Consider the following 15,616-nt stretch of genomic DNA (forward strand, 5'->3'; position numbering starts at 1 on the left):
CTGTCTTTCTCTGTTTGTTTGAGCGGACATGACGGGTCACGGGGGTGCGTTTCTCCGTTGTGTTGGTGTCAACATGAACACATTGGGTTTGACATACATGAGTAGGGGGAAAAACTTAGGAAAAGTAATTTGTGAGGAGTGTGACTTATAGTACTCATGTGTGTGGTCGAAAGTATGTGGAATTTTCAGGAAAAGAAAAAGAAAATCCAAGCAACAGCAGCTTAGCTTGGCCGTCGCCATCTTGTTTTCTTGCAACCAGAAGTGACCTGAGAGGGACTATAAACTCATGTTTACACAGTTTACTGAGGTAATAACTCAAGTGAGAAGTACGGTCATTTTCTCATAGACTTCTATACAATTACATTTATTTTTACAACCAGAGGAGTCGCAAGGTGTAAAGGGGGGTCTAAGGCTGTTGCGGAGCAAATCCCTGCAGTGCAGTTTGAGCAATTACCGCCTCTTATTGTGAAAGCACTTCTTTGATCAACTTTATCATTCATAGAAGCAAAGCTGTGGTGCCATAACAAATCTTAAAGCGGTTTCCTGTATATATTCAGCATGGCAAGACAGGCCTGAACGCTTACATCCACACACACACACACAACACAAACAGGAACATTGTCCGCTAACAATTCTGTGAATAAAGCTGCCGTTATTCAGCTGGAGTCTGAATAAGTGTGCAGCGTGTGTGACCTTAGAGGGGAGGTTTTGAAGAATCGTAGCATAAGGAGAAGAAAGGGAATAATTCTTTAAAGTGTAGCCTCGGGCATATTAGCATGTGCGCTAGCTACGGATGTTGCGCGTGGCTTTTTATTTATTTTTTTATTTTTATTTTTTCTTTCTTCTCCAGCGCTTTTAGCACACCCCGTTTGTCAGAGGGAGGCATCATCCTTTATCGGCACATTTCATGTTTCCCAGAGGACTCTGTGAAGCGGGTGATATTATTGAGGAGCGCTGAGCCTTATTAAATTCCCAAGCATATTACCAGTCTCTCTCTCTCTCTCTCTCTCTCTCTCGCACACACTTGCATCTCTCACTCTCTCTCCACCATTCACTGATTATGTTCTCTCTCTCGCTCTTAATTTGGTTGCACACCCCGCTGTAGCTCAAGGAGCCCCCTCCCATTCGTCTCTTGAGAGGAAACAAAGGAAGTAAATACATGTTATTACTTTTTCTTTTTTTTTTTTTTACTCCAAGTAGCACTCATCAGGTATTAACACAGCATGCCCTTGCCTAGCAGCAGACCATCATATGACTCACTCACTGTCTAATAATACTATTAATAATTAATACTAATCTTTCAACCAGTGAACTGAATAGAAAGCAAATATTCTGTCAGCTTTACTTGGATTAAGTCGGGTGTCATTATTATTATTTTTTATGTAGCTGTGTGCGTAGAAAGTGATAAATCCAGTATTTTTAGTTCGATGTAACATTACAACGACTACAACTTTTTTCTTGAAAGATTTCTCCGCGATAAGGGTTTTTAATGGGGCCCAAAATGAGCCGGAGGCATGTTGCTGGTCTCCACACGTGCGACAAGAACAAAGGAGTATGTAGTGCGAGGGTGATAATGAGGGTGAAGTGACCATGTGTCGAGCGTACATCTTCATTGCCCTTGCACAGAGCCGAAACTTCCTTAGCTCTCCATTTCCCCAGACTTCATGCTCAAGCCGAGGGAAAGCGTGGGACTGTACACCCAGGCGTATTTATCAAACGCGGCTTTTGACATTTTTTACGGTGCCGACACGGACGGTGATGCCTCTGTCTCCCTTGCTGCAATGGAACCCTATTTACATACGACCTTGCATGCAGCAATTGGTGGAACGAGTTTTATTTTGCTGGAATGATGTGCTTTTATCTTGGATGTGACAGCAGAATATGAATAAGAAAAGAGCAGTTGAGTCAGATTGGGTTGTGATATTCATGAGGATTAGACATAATGTGTTTACTAGTTTGTCTGCCAACTGTACTGTGTATTATATCAACGGACTGTACAGTACTGTATGTGTGGGCCGCTGGATATTTAAATGTACGTATGTGTCATCTAACAAGTAGCGAACACACTGTCTTCTAGGCATAAATGACAACCTGTCACTTTAATACCGGGGCAGCTTCGAGATCCTTTTTTTGTCATGATTGTGAAAAAGATAAGTAAGCTTCACTGGGGCACTGTTTCTATGTGGCTTTGTGTACGCACAGACAGGACAGCCAGTAAACAGCGATGTCGGTGTGCGTCCACGCGTGTTAATCGGTGCTGAAGGTGTTCATCTGGGGGATAGCATGCATACAGTAGCAAAGGCCCCTTAAGGAATAGCACTGTCTATGAACCCTGGACCTTGCCTGCGTCCCTCACACATGAGCCCGACCGCATTCATTCGCGGAGAAAAGGAGACAGGCTTCAAGAACTTCATCATTGTTACGTGTGAGTGTCTTGTCAGACGGGGCTGTCGAGACTGCTTGATGCTATGAAAATTTGATGCCGAAAATATCCTGTCGGCGGTACATTTTTAATAGAGACAACGCAGATGGAGGCATTGCGAGCGCTCCCTCTAGCCCCGAGTACCGCATCACGCACAGCACCCCAAACTACTTTGCACCTCCAGGCCCCAACGTAGTCCATGTTTGCTTCGGGTATTTCAATCATGCGCCAAAAAGTTATATTTGTCTCTTAAAGAATTGTCTACGAGGACTGACAGCACGGCTGTCTGGTGTAGATTTTTCTACTTCTGTGGGAAAATGAGTCTGGCCTTTGGGCCTTGATTGCCCTAATCTGCAGTCAGGCCCGCACTTCTCTCACTGGTGATTGATATATGGAGACAATTGTGGGACAAAAACAATTTGAGTTCTGACGCTCATGAAAGACCCATCAGGTCCGTCGTCGATCGATGTGAATAAATATTTCCCACAACCCAGAAGCATGAGAATCAAGAACGGGGGGGGGGGGGGGGGGGGGGGGGGGGGAAGAGGAAAAATCAATTGGTCGAGAGCTTTGCTAAAAAGATGGTGGTGGTGGGGGTAGAGGGTGTAGGAGGGGGAGCTAGGGGGGGTGTAGGCCTGTCAAGCTGGGTGAATAATGAAGCATGTTTTCAGAGCTTCAAAGGCAAAGGAGAAAAGGCACGGTGAAGTCGTGTTACGAACGCCATGTCATCTAATGTCAAATTCATTTGAGTATCATATGAGCCAGACATAATGTACGGAATGACGTGGCGAACGTGGGGCTTTTGAACTCTTCAAGTATTAATTTACCATCCTCAAGAGTCTCTTTAAGGTTCAGTCGGTAGACTAATATTTCCACCAAATATCAGCAAGGGTTCTCAAGTACTGCTGATCAATGCCAGGCTAGCGCTGCATTACAACTTTTGGCTGCCAGGCACGAAAGCTAACAGCTAATGTTTGTTGTTGATGTGACATATCAAACATTTGCAGGCAACATCGCATTTGCTTTAGCGAACATCCGGTAGTACTGTCATAGACCTCGTTCTTGCTATCACCTTCTATACGGCTGAGATGAACCTGGGACATGTTTATCCTACTTTAGTAGCTAGCCTGAATGTTGCGATGCCGCCTTATCTTAGTCAGTGTGTGCTTTGTGGAGACGTCAAGTAGATACGCTAAAATCGTTTGGACGTGAAGCTTCGTTCCTGAAGTATCGAAACATTGTTTCAGGTTCCAAATTCCTTCAGATGGAAGTACACTCCATTTATCTGAAAACGGACTTCAAGTCTAATACAGTGATGGCATTTATGTCCAATATCCAACCATTTCCAGTCAAGATAAGAGAGGCTGAGTGTCCCTATTCCCGAGCCACTGCCCACCTGTCCAAACCTCACCCACCCACGATATGAATCTCTTTCCTTTCCTCACTCGCTCTCGTTATTTTGATTGGGGATCCATTTGGTTAAAATTGACTCATTTTTGTCAGTCGGAATCGGAGCAGTGAGACTGAAGAGGGGAGAAACGGGCAAGGCTGCCGCTGCTTTGATCGCTCCCGACAGGCAGCGTGAAAAGTGCATTTCATAAAGGATGTTCGCCTGTGATGAGCCTGCCAGAGTGACAAATTGGGCCCTTGGTGCTTTAAATAATACACTGTGTATGCTCCAACCATGGCGCTGTAGTTCTATATTGCTCAACCGGCCTGCTCAAAACGGGCGTGTGTTGAGGGTTGAAAGGGGCTCGCTTATAGTGACTCGCCAGTTTCACTTCTAAATCATCTACTTTTCTTGTTCATCCGCGTGATGATCCACGTCAATGTTTATGTGAGACTTGCTTTCAAGTGTCCACTTGCATTGAAATCTAGATTTTAGAGCTTCGAGGATAGGAAGCGACTTTTGGAGCAGTGACTGGAAAGAGCCTTGTTGTCTCCCCGTGGCTTTCGTTTGCTGGAAAACAGAATCGTGCAGTGATCAATGTTCAAGATGTGGTGTGCCGCTGCCCCCCACCCCCCTCCTTAGCTGGCGCAGATGGATGGTGAAAATGTTCAGATGGGCTTTCTTGCCTCTTCACACCGAGTAATTTGACCGAACATGCAAAAACCTCTTAGGAATGGGGAGAGGACGTGGGAAGCTTGTATGTTGTTGACACGTGCGTGCATAGAAATGCTTATGGGTGACATAGAAAAATATAGATTTGTGATGCTGTAAATGTACAGAAAACACCTCCTCTTCCCTCTTACGGATAAATCCCATAACTAAGGAATCATAAGAGGAAATATGGAAGTGGCGTGACCCACAGTGGACTCTGAAGTCACAGGTAGAGTGAAGAAGGAAGGTGACAGCACAGTGCCTCTCTGCAGCAGCAAAACCAATACCCTGCACCGGGAGGGAACAAACTGCGGCCTATCTGTGAGATAGTCTATAATCCAGGACACCTTGGCGTTATCAGGCTGCATCGCTCTGAGCTTCTGCCTGAGCAAGAGTGGCTGGATAGTGTTTAAGGCACTCAAATAAATCCAAGATCACAGATCTCCACCGAGCTCCCACGCCACTCGTTGCGGGACCAAGCCAGATATTTGATGGTATCTTGGCACCATGTATATCTGTACATGTTTTTGTACACATGACTAGTATGCAAATGGCGGCGATCAAGACTCCCACACCAGATGTCTGGCATTTAGGATGAGTCCTCTGTACACAGAGGCCCCCCTGGTCAGACTCCAGGATATATTAAAGAGTTGCTGGAGAGCCTATTTGCTGACTGGCACATCCTTTTAGCACTTTCATCAGGGCCTGCACTGTGCAGAGCCATTTGATGCAGCTTGTTTTTAACCTTCCCAGCAGGTGCTCTGGAGGGAAGATTCTCTAAAACCTTTCTGATCGCTTGTTTGCTTACCCTGGTCATAACACTGTAAAGATGTGTCCGGGAGTGTTGTCACATCCCAATATCTTAATGGAGCCTGGGAGGTAGAAGTCATCATAGCAGATGGCAAAGATGACCAAGACTACAATCAAAAGAGTGAAGGGCAGCTTTTTTTGCTTTAGGTGTTTGGTCACTCCGACATGTACACCATTATTGTTAAATTGTTTGGTCCTATAAAATAAATATTTTTAAATTTATATATATTTTTTGTTCTAAACCGCTACTAAGTCAAACTTAAAGGGACAGTTAAAAAAATATCCATAAAATACAATTTTTTACTGTTACTTGTAGTGTTATTTATCAATCAGTCGTACGCCACCGCGATAACGCCATTGGTCGGCACGGTTTCACCAGCGGTAACCGTCGTATGACTGCAGTGCACAGCTGTGGGCGTGAGCTATAGGCACACACACACACACACTCACGTGCACTACCTATTTCTCCAACCAAATCAGCGGGACTTTATCAGATCAATTTCCCTCGGAGCTTTGAGGTAGAACCCAAGAGTTCTTCATGTTTTGTGAACCTGCTGAAACATGGAGAAACTAATCCCTCTGGAAAAAACACAGGGCCCGGGGTAATTTGCCTTTTTTCGGAGTGGAGCTCCCTGTGCCTGTTCATGAGCCTACATGCCGAAAAACTGAGAGCCTTTCCCCTAGAGGTCAGCATAATTACCCCCACCACTAGCTCTCCATTAAGGTCGTGACTCACCGTGCCCAGCTTACTCCGGCCTACAATGTGCTAGCAAGCTGAGAGCTAATTGCTACACTCAGGATGGCAAGCATGGTGGATAGTGGGTGTCGCTTGGCTGACTCACAGGCTAACTAGCTGTTAACTACTTATCACAAGTGGAAGCATTGTTTTAGATTTTCTATCGGGAGGATAGACTATTATTTTAGGAGTTGTTTTGGTGCTTCTTTATTTGAAAATGGAAGTTGCGCAACGCATCAATACGGCATTATTTGGGATAATGTAGGTCATGCTAAATTCAAGACACAATGAAATTCTAATTCAAATTAGTTGCTAGTGTTATGAGTGTCTTTGCCAAGTGTTATTCCACTTCTTGTTAAATCTTCATATTTCATACGCCGCTTCGGGCGCAACATGAAGTATGCTCTGTGCAGTCACCATTAATTTTAACAGCACAAAGATAAAAATTCCACCAAAGCCCCATTTGCTATCATATGTTGTAAACTACCCCCGGTCATCTCGGGAGCTCTGCCCCTCTCTCCCTATAGACCTACAGTATGCCTCAGCATGATTTAGATGTTTCCTCTTATTAGTACGATCGGTAAAAAGCACAAATCACGGACTTTACTTTTCTCTTTTTTTTAATTTTAGGGTGGGAATTAAATCGAAATTGTATTTTGACAAATAACCATTAAATGGTGTAAAACAGGCTATTGTGTGTGTGTGTGCCTGCGAGTGTGCGATAAGAGCAACAGTGGAGAAGAAGCAAAGACACTTCTTTTTTTAAAGGCTGGAGAGAGAGGGGGGGGGGGGAGGGTGTATGTGTGTGAGAGAGAAATAATTTAGAGAAGTAATAAACAATGAAAACAACACATTTCTTTAACTGATTTAACCCGTCGCTCACACACACACACACACACACACACTCGCAGTAGTTCAGTAAGCCCTACCATTTTCTACACACCCACCAACACTTCATCCCTGTGCTGTGTTTGTCTCATCAAATAACACTGTGTGCTTGTCTTCTTGTCTGTGCTTGGGAATGCTGAGCATCGACACACACACACACACACACACACACCTCCACACACAGGCTTTACAGGCGCTGCATGGTTAATGTAAGGTTTGCTACAGCCGCACGGTGTCTGTGTGGTGTGGAAACGAGCTGAGAATGCCATGTTGTTTTATCGGTTGCTAGCAGTGTTGCATGTGTGCACCATAGCAGAGCGGCTAATGCTAATCCTTACGGGTCTTCCAGAGTATTCTGCATAAGCTCAGCGTGCCATGCTGAAGAAAACTGCACATGGTGCTTTATTCTGTACTGCAATTGTGTTTTTTGAGCATACATGAATTACATATACACATGTGTGAGTTGTAGCCTCTGAAGGTATTTATGCACCGAGGATAAACCTGATAAAACGCCTTTGTTTTAAAATGTGTGCGGATTTGAGAGCAGATTTTGTTGGTGTTTTTGAGTCGAGTAGCTTTGTGTGCGTGTGGCAGGAAGCCAGCGCCGTCACTCTTATTAGCAGAGTGGATGAGTCTCTCGGCTTCTCTCCTCTCCACATCATCCGGCTGTTGTTCCACTTATAGATGAGGTCAGTGGTCAGAAGTGATCTGAGGACGCAACCCGTGGTGTCTGCATTTATGTGCGTGTGTGTGTGTGTGTACCTGAGATAGGGAAAAATATGCATCCGGTGAGCACGACAACCACCTGCTGTACGAGACGCTTCGCCCTGCACTCGAGCATGTGAGCGAGCATATGCATGCAAGATGAATGAGGGAGCACGACATTGCGGGGACATTTTATTTATGGGCTCCTCGGCTTGAGTGCTGACTTCTCAAATGGGCAGAGAGAGGTTGAGACCCGGAGAGACAGCAGGCGTGCAGAGGGGAGGGAGAGTGCAAGCCGCATTTGGTAATTGGCTGAGAGATCGTCACCAGAATGAAATTATGCTAGTTAATCTCTCCTCAATTAATTACCCCGGGAGCAGGCCGCAGTACATTCATTATTCCAGAAAGAGTATTGACCCTGCTGGAGGAGAGAAAGCGGCCCTATCATACCCATAATGCCTAGAGTAATCTGAATGCTAGTTGGGGAATAGGCAGCCGCAGCAGCAGCAGCTGAAAGAGGGAGAACGAAAAGGAGGTGATGTCATCATCTACCTGCATGCAGCTGAGAAAAGCTCTCCTTAAAGTACCTGATGGCCTCATGTGGATTTCTTTATGCTGAGTCTTTGTTCCACATAGAGGTTGGGCTTCTGGAAAAGCGAAGCAAAAGGAGGTGACACCTCATTACTAAACTCGATCAGGGCTCTGTATCTTTTCCCTCCACTCACTCACTCACTCTCCCTTTCCTTTTGGTTTTATTTGCAGCCAGTCCTTCATGCCCCTCTCGAGGCATGAAGAGAGGGTTCCAAAGCAGTAAATACTTCAAGAAGCTCAGAAGGCAGACAATAGATAACCTGCCGCCACGTTCAACAGCGTTCCTCCTGCTGGCATATATTGTGTGTCAGACAACATATAGCAGAAATGAATATGTGGTCTGGGCTGAGAAAGCAGCATGCTCCCAGAGAGGGCCGGTAAGGAGATAGACATAGGCCAGTAGAAACATAATGGATTCGTTGATGGCCCACCGGTGCGGAGCCCGCTATAGGATTTGTCCCGGTCTGCCAGGTGGACAATACACCACTGCTACCTAGCAAACTGTAGGCTGTGGTGCATACGTGTTGTAATGCGCTATTGAGCAGCAGAATCACTACACGCTATGTGCTCTAGTTTTTCTATTGTGTTAGGGGCGGGGTTATACTAACCATGTCTCCAGTGCGTCATCGAGACATTATTTCAGGCCTTTCCAAAATATCCTGAACACAAAAAGGATGAAAATATTTCTCCTGTATAGAAGAACAGTGATGAAAAGAGGCGGAGAATGTGTCATTTCTGCTCCTTCGATAACTGGCTGATCTTAACGGCGCTAATAGGGACTACATGGTCGGATTCAACTTTACTGTACCGCTGAAGAAATCTCCACTGCTGACGTTAATGCAATCAATTAATGTTGTCGCTGGCGGTGCACACCATGACTTGCATTTTCAAAAGGTCATTGCTCCCCAGGACCTTTTGTTCTCATCTTACCCTGCACCACTGTGTGTGTGTGTGTGTGTGTCCTTCTCTCTTCCATCCTTCCTTAATTGTCTGGCAAACATCTCAGCAAGAGAAAGACAAATATCCCCTTTTTGTCCCCCGTGGATATTGTTCCGTCTGAACCTGCCGTCACGGCGTTAATAATTTAGTGGCTATTCCTTTTTCTCGACGCTCCGACATTTCCTCCCTCACCTTACTTTCTCCACTTAGGCCTCGTCTCTTCTTCTCCCTCCGTATCCTTCACTTTTGTTCCCCGCAGCCACCTTTAGTTGCGTGTGTGTGTGTGTGTTTGTCTTCAGAGTCGGCCTGCCTGTCTTTGATGCTGAGGACCTCTCTGGTTTGAGGCGATGCCGCAGGGGCCCCCGCATAGCGAGACAGCCAAACACAGCGAGACTCGCTGTTACGCCATAATTAGTCGGAAAGTTCCACCTAATTAAATGGGACCCTATTAGAGGCGAGAATGAGTAGAAAGTGAGAACGACGTCTGCGTAGAGCTGTATTTGCCGTTGTTTTCCCGTTTGGGCTCCATTCCTATCCCTTGTCTCGCTTTTTTTCTTCTTTTATTTTTGCTGTCTCTTCCTATCACATTTCATCCGTCTCCTTTTCTTTCTCCTCTCCCATTTTGTCGTGAAGGCCAGAGTATTTCCAACAGCTGTTTTTTCAGGATAAATATTTCATTCTCCCTCTCTCAGCCCCGCACAGAGTAATCCGTATGACACCCGGCAATGTACACTGTCATCTTCGCGCTGATTGCTCCGCCGTGTGAAATAGATCTGTCCGAACAGGCGGGCCTTTGATGAGGGTAGCGAGGCAATCGCGAGCCCACTTCCAAAGCCAGACTCACTGTGCTTTCTGCCCTGACCCTTGAAAACTTTCTCTTTTCATTGTCTTGTAATCGAGAAGATGTTCAATTTTGGGCTTAGAATTGGAGCCGTGCGGACGTGTGTAAATGACATTTGGAGGTTAAAGTGTTTTAGCTTTCTTAATACTTGGGAATGTGATGGAGGTATATTAGATTGAGTTAATGGTGAGGATGGTGGCGCTTGGCATCCATCCTGGACACAGGACTGTATTGTCGGAGAGATAATTTGAAGGGTTAAACAGGCTAAATCGAGGTCTTTGGGTCGATAAGTTAATGCGAGCATGTGTGAGAGCACGTTACCAGGATGTATTTACAGCACAGTTCCCTTCATCATCACTCCTCCTCCTCCTCCTCCTCTTCTGTCCTTTCACTCCCGTCTCCTCCTGTCTTTGCTAATGTCCTCAATTCTCTCTCCTCTCCTCCTGTCTCCCCTACTCTCCTCTCCACTGCTCTCTTTGGCAGTGTGTTTGGCCTGTGACGGCCCAGAGGCAGCCATGCTGTCTTCTCCACTCAATCTGCCGCTTCCCTTCTCTCAGGCCCTGACCCTGCTATACTCAGCACACACACACACACACACACACACTCTCTCCCTCCTTGTCTCTCTCTCCTTTATTCTCTTCCCATCCCTCCCTCTTTAAATCATCACCGTCTTCATCGTGTCCCGCATGCCCTCATCCTCCCTTTTCTGCTCTGACCCCTATCCGCTGTCCGGCCAACTTTAATGTCTGTCAAAGACACGGCAATGCACGCAGACACATCAACCTCTGCTTTGTCTCCTCTTCTCTCTCGGCCATTTTTTTTTTTTTTTTGTCATTCCGCCCTCCACCCCTTCCTCCCAATGCCTCAGCTGTTCGGGTTGAATCTGCCGGCCGGGAAAAAGCGAGGGCAAAAAGGCCGCGGAGCTTCAGTCTGCGTAGCAGCGGTTCACAGCGAAATATAGAGAGAGGAAGGAGAGGGAGAAGCGATGGTGCGGGGGGGACGATGCAGCTCAAGAGTGAAAGTGCCGGTGACGTAGATGAATGCGGACTGGCAAGTGGACTTGCTGACATGCAGTGAAAGCACAGTGTACAGTACTACGACACAAACAAACACGAAAAGTGTAATTGCCCAGAAATGCCCACGCAACAGACATTATTGTGCATATGGCCAGAGGCAATGTGACTCTAACCCTCCATTTCTTTCTTTTTTTCCCCCCTACCACTGCAACATCTTAGCGAGCGCTAAAGAAGCCGCATCGAATTGCTACTGTACCCCGGCAGTGGAGGTTCTTTGAAATATCCCAGAGTGTAAGCTAGTCAGCTGATAGGGCGGCTGACTAAAGCCCAGCCGAGCAAAGCCGCAGCTCAACCGCTGCAGCCACTGGCCCACTTTCAGCCCGCTTTCCTTGCACAAACGAAGGAAGGTCTTCGCTATATATTGACACAGTTGCGAGGCACAAATATCTCGGAGCACCGCTCCACAGTGGAGTCTCGCTGGGCAATCACCACTTCAGCAGCGCAGGACTTTTGTCCATATGGAATTACATCTCAGGGAAAGCCGCGCTTGCTCTCTCCGCCCTACCCGTCGCTCCTTCTCACTCATCCGTCAATCATTTCCTTATCCACCTCTCCCTCGCTCTTCCGGAAGCCTCTTTTGAGTAGATGTAAGAAAGAAGAAGAAAAAAAGGGTTAATGGCTTGCGTTGAACATTGGGCCATTATGAGCGTTGGCTAAAAAGCTCTTCGCTTCCAGCGGTGGAGGAAGCGGGCGCGGGCTGTGCCACTTGTTTTCTGGCTCCGGATCCCCAAACAACAAGGCCTGAGCCCTCGGGGACGTAACCCGGTATGGAGGGGCCTCCTTGTTCGGCTCTCAGTGTTGCAGGGAGGCTTTTTAACACAGCCGAGTGACCCACTTGTATTGTGTTATGTTATCGTTGATAGCGTGAGCTCGCGGGGTGTTTGTTAATATGTAACAAAAGCCTGCTTCAGCACCGTGCGTGCTCTCGGGGCCTTTCTTTGAAGATGTTTTCTCCGTCCTGATTTCTGAATCGGGTCTTGAAAGGGTCGCGAATATGTTTGGAAGCCACGTGGCGTGTCCTCTCCATAGAAATACTCGAAACAATTACAATAGAATTTTTTTCTTTTGCTTTTATTCTGCAGACTTACATTCATAGATTTAAAGAAAAGTTTGAATCAAATAAGCCTGCAAAAAAAGGAAATGAGAGTTGTGTTTCTTTTTAATTCTTGCTAAAATAAATAACAGTCTGACATTAGAAGTAATTTAGCAATCCCTGCAGCTATCCCCGCTAGTCCAGGCTAAAGCCGACTCAAGCGTACTTACAGGTATTTGTCCAGAGCTAAAGGACGGATGGATTTAAATGGTTTAAAGTCCTCACAAGTTCATGTCTCGACCTCAGGGGGAGGTGACTCTTGAGAAGACGGAAAGAGAGGCAAAAACCACACAACATTTTTTGCTTTGATATAGCAGCCGAGTTCATTAGCTCAGCGGGAAACGACTTCATTTTGAGCAAGCTTTCCGAGTCAACGGACCGTGGCTGGGAAATAATCAGCCTCCTTTTCAGTGCGCACAACACACAGAGAGCCGGCTAACAACCTCAGTAGCTCACCGTGCACGGCGGAGACGTGATGCCGAAGGTTGGCCGCTTTACCCACGGGGAGCTGGAGGAAGGGAGAGGTCGTCGTTTATTTTTTTTCACTAGTTTGTCTGAAGGCAGCTGGGGGTGAGGAGGCAATTGGATAAGCATTCAGTAGCAGGGCGCTGGGGGGACCTAGTGAGATCCGCCGTGCATTGTGGGTAGCCTGATGGCTCAATCGTAGGTGGAAATGAGCTAGACAATCAGTACCTGGTATCCACTTGTCTCTTTGACGGCTGTGTTTGTCAAGCTGAGACGGGGAAAAGGAGGGAGAGGGAGGCAAAGACGTCTCTTCTTCCCCCCCATGCCGTCATCCAGAGCCACGTTTATCATCTCCGCCATATCAGCTGGCATGTTAACTATCTGCGATTGCCAGTGCATCCCCTCTGTTTTCTGTTAGTTTCTTGCCTTCTCATTTATTTAGCTCGTTTTACATTTCATTACATCTCGACCAGAACTGTGTTCAGCTCACAAAATGATTCAACAGGTTTTATTTTTATATTTATACCAAGTGACAGTGGCTCCCCGAGGCTTCGGCTTTATATATTGACTGGCACTCATTAGCTGATGTTTTACAAAAAGGTAATTTGTGACATGAAAATGGATTCTCAGTATTTAGTAGAAATAGGATTTTTTGCCACTCTGGAAGCAATGTTTTGCTAAAAAGGCATTCATAGCGAAAGTGATTCGTTTCTTGATTAAACACGCCGATCAGTCGGAGTGCATTCTGTTATTCCTACCTATCCTGTCTTTGCTGTCCTCGTCTCTGCCGCATCGTGTCCTCGGCCATGTGTCTGCTCTGCATAACACGGTGTCTTTTAGTGACAGTTTCATTGCTGCTTAAGGTTTCTCATACAGTGTATATATATATATATATATAAGCTATTGCAAGTGCAAAACATAAAGAGTGATTTCTGTTCTATTTTGTCTTTTACAGGAGAAAAAGAGCATTAAAAGTAAGCCATGGTCCCAATTCTTTTGAATTTTTTTATTTATTTTTTTATGTGGGCAAAGGCATGCTTGGCTTGGTTTGCACTCACCCTCGCTTTTGCTTTGTTTTTGGTTTTCCATACTTTGCATCAGGTCATGAATAAATTGCATCTAACATAGCATCTCTATAACATTGGCACTCTTCGTCAGTTCATCCGGTCAGGGCTGTGGAGTAGACTCCTTCCTTTTCTTACAGTGTTGGTTTTTCATATTGAGCTACTCAGCTTTGGTTGGCTCTATTTGGGATAATTATCTGCCACATATTGCACTGAAACAGACTCTTGCACTGTCTAACAGTAGTTGAGGACAGTAGGGCATCTGTCAAACCTGTTTTCCTGTACCGACGTAAGCACATAATTTGCTTTCCCCAATAATACAGTACTGTAGTTAATCTGAGGCCAGCTTCCAGCTAGGTAATTGGTTAAGAACCCTATTAGTGGATTTAAGAGGAAATCGGGAAGCTTTAGCCACACAAAGCTATTAAGCTACTTAGATCAGAATGTGATTACCGTCTGTCAATCACCAGATAAGGAAATGGGGTTTTGTTGGTGCTCACATCTCATAAACATTACAAACGCACGCACACAGAGCAGGCACAGTTGTGCATCTTCCATTTTAGATCATGGCAAACTGAAAAACACAATCTGACCTCCTTCCCCCCCCACCCTCCCTCCCTCCCTCCTCCTCCTCCTCCTCCTCCTCTCAGCACAAACACGTTTTGAAGCATGACATTATTTCAACTCTGATTCACGCCACTGTTTTTTAGTTTGAGGCTGTTGTCGTAGCCAGTGGAGTCTTCTTTTCTTTGGTGTTTTTTTCCGTTTCTGTCATGTGGTATGGGTTTCTGCATGAAAGCAAATGCAATTTTATCCGTCAGAGCTAAATCCTCTCTCTCCACGAGCGATAAAAGTCAGAAGTTGCATTGGCTGTGACAATCGGTGCCTGGTAACCATCGTGAACAGTTTTTTTTTTTATTGTTTTAAACCTTCTCCATTAACATTTAGATGCTGTGATGACGTCATTAGGGAGAAAATACTGATTCAAGCATCTAATGAAAGAATTCATGATAGCCAAACCATGTGACACATACCACACCAAACACTAAGTGCTAGGAAATCTATTTATTCATGTCAGTTTATCATTAAATGTCCCACTTTAATGGAACCGACAGTATCTTTAACTAAGTTTCTTTTTTCTCCTTCTGCTTCCTCTAGACTCTCGGCCCCTGCCTGACGTAGCAATGACTGGCAAATGCACCCGGGAATGCGACGAGTACGGCCACTCTGACTCCTGCTGGATGCCTGTGCGCACGTCGCCTGAGCGACGGCCATCAAAGTCAACCACCACCCCTCAACAACCAAAGCTTTCCACTTTCATGAGCGGCAACGGCAGCAGCGGCAGCAGCAGCAGCAGCAGCAGCGCCGAGCCCGGCAGCCAAGAGACCCTCGCCATGGCCGCCATGGCCAACGGAGACCCCACCGCCGCTCACATGATGGGCGACCGCAATCGCAACCTGCTCAACAAGAAGATGGCTTCCTCCTCCTCCTCCTACGAGGCCTTCGGCTCGCCTTCCTACGGCTCTCCGGGAAGTGGGGAGGAGACGCTGCACCACCCCACTGAGGAGATCCCTCTGGCGCCTACTGGGGAGTACAAGCCTACATCCTGCGGTACTCTGACGCGACGGGAGGTGTACCTGTGAGTGTGAGACACACCTGCTGTGCCACACCATATGGCGTTGAAACACAACACTAGGCATAGTTGTTACAGCTCTAGCAGCTTTTTAGCCACCCTTGTTCTGCAAGGTAGGACTTAACTTTCTCCAAAGACTTTTACGACAGCTCCTTAATGAAACATCTAAGTGGATACATAAACACAATTTGTAAAGTGCTATTTCCGGCCATGACCTGGACGAGAGGAGGAGGAGGAGGAGGAACCTTTGAG

At 46.2% G+C, this 15,616-nt stretch overlaps 1 protein-coding gene across 3 annotated transcripts in view; it reads left to right on the plus strand.

Moving 5' to 3' along the window:
• The window catches only part of pcdh7b (protocadherin 7b), a 96,671-nt gene extending 81,297 nt beyond the window's left edge, over window positions 1-15,374 (plus strand). For all 3 annotated transcript variants that reach the window (XM_076092698.1, XM_076092699.1, XM_076092701.1), the window contains one exon: window positions 14,890-15,374. In XM_076092698.1, coding sequence (XP_075948813.1) covers window positions 14,890-15,374 — 485 coding nt within the window. The remainder of the gene's footprint in view (window positions 1-14,889) is intronic.
• The last annotated feature ends 242 nt before the right edge of the window (window positions 15,375-15,616 follow it).

Source organism: Anarhichas minor, unplaced genomic scaffold (assembly GCF_050575085.1).
Source record: "Anarhichas minor isolate MPS153535 unplaced genomic scaffold, ASM5057508v1 ptg000016l, whole genome shotgun sequence".
In the NCBI taxonomy this organism is placed as follows: domain Eukaryota; kingdom Metazoa; phylum Chordata; class Actinopteri; order Perciformes; family Anarhichadidae; genus Anarhichas; species Anarhichas minor.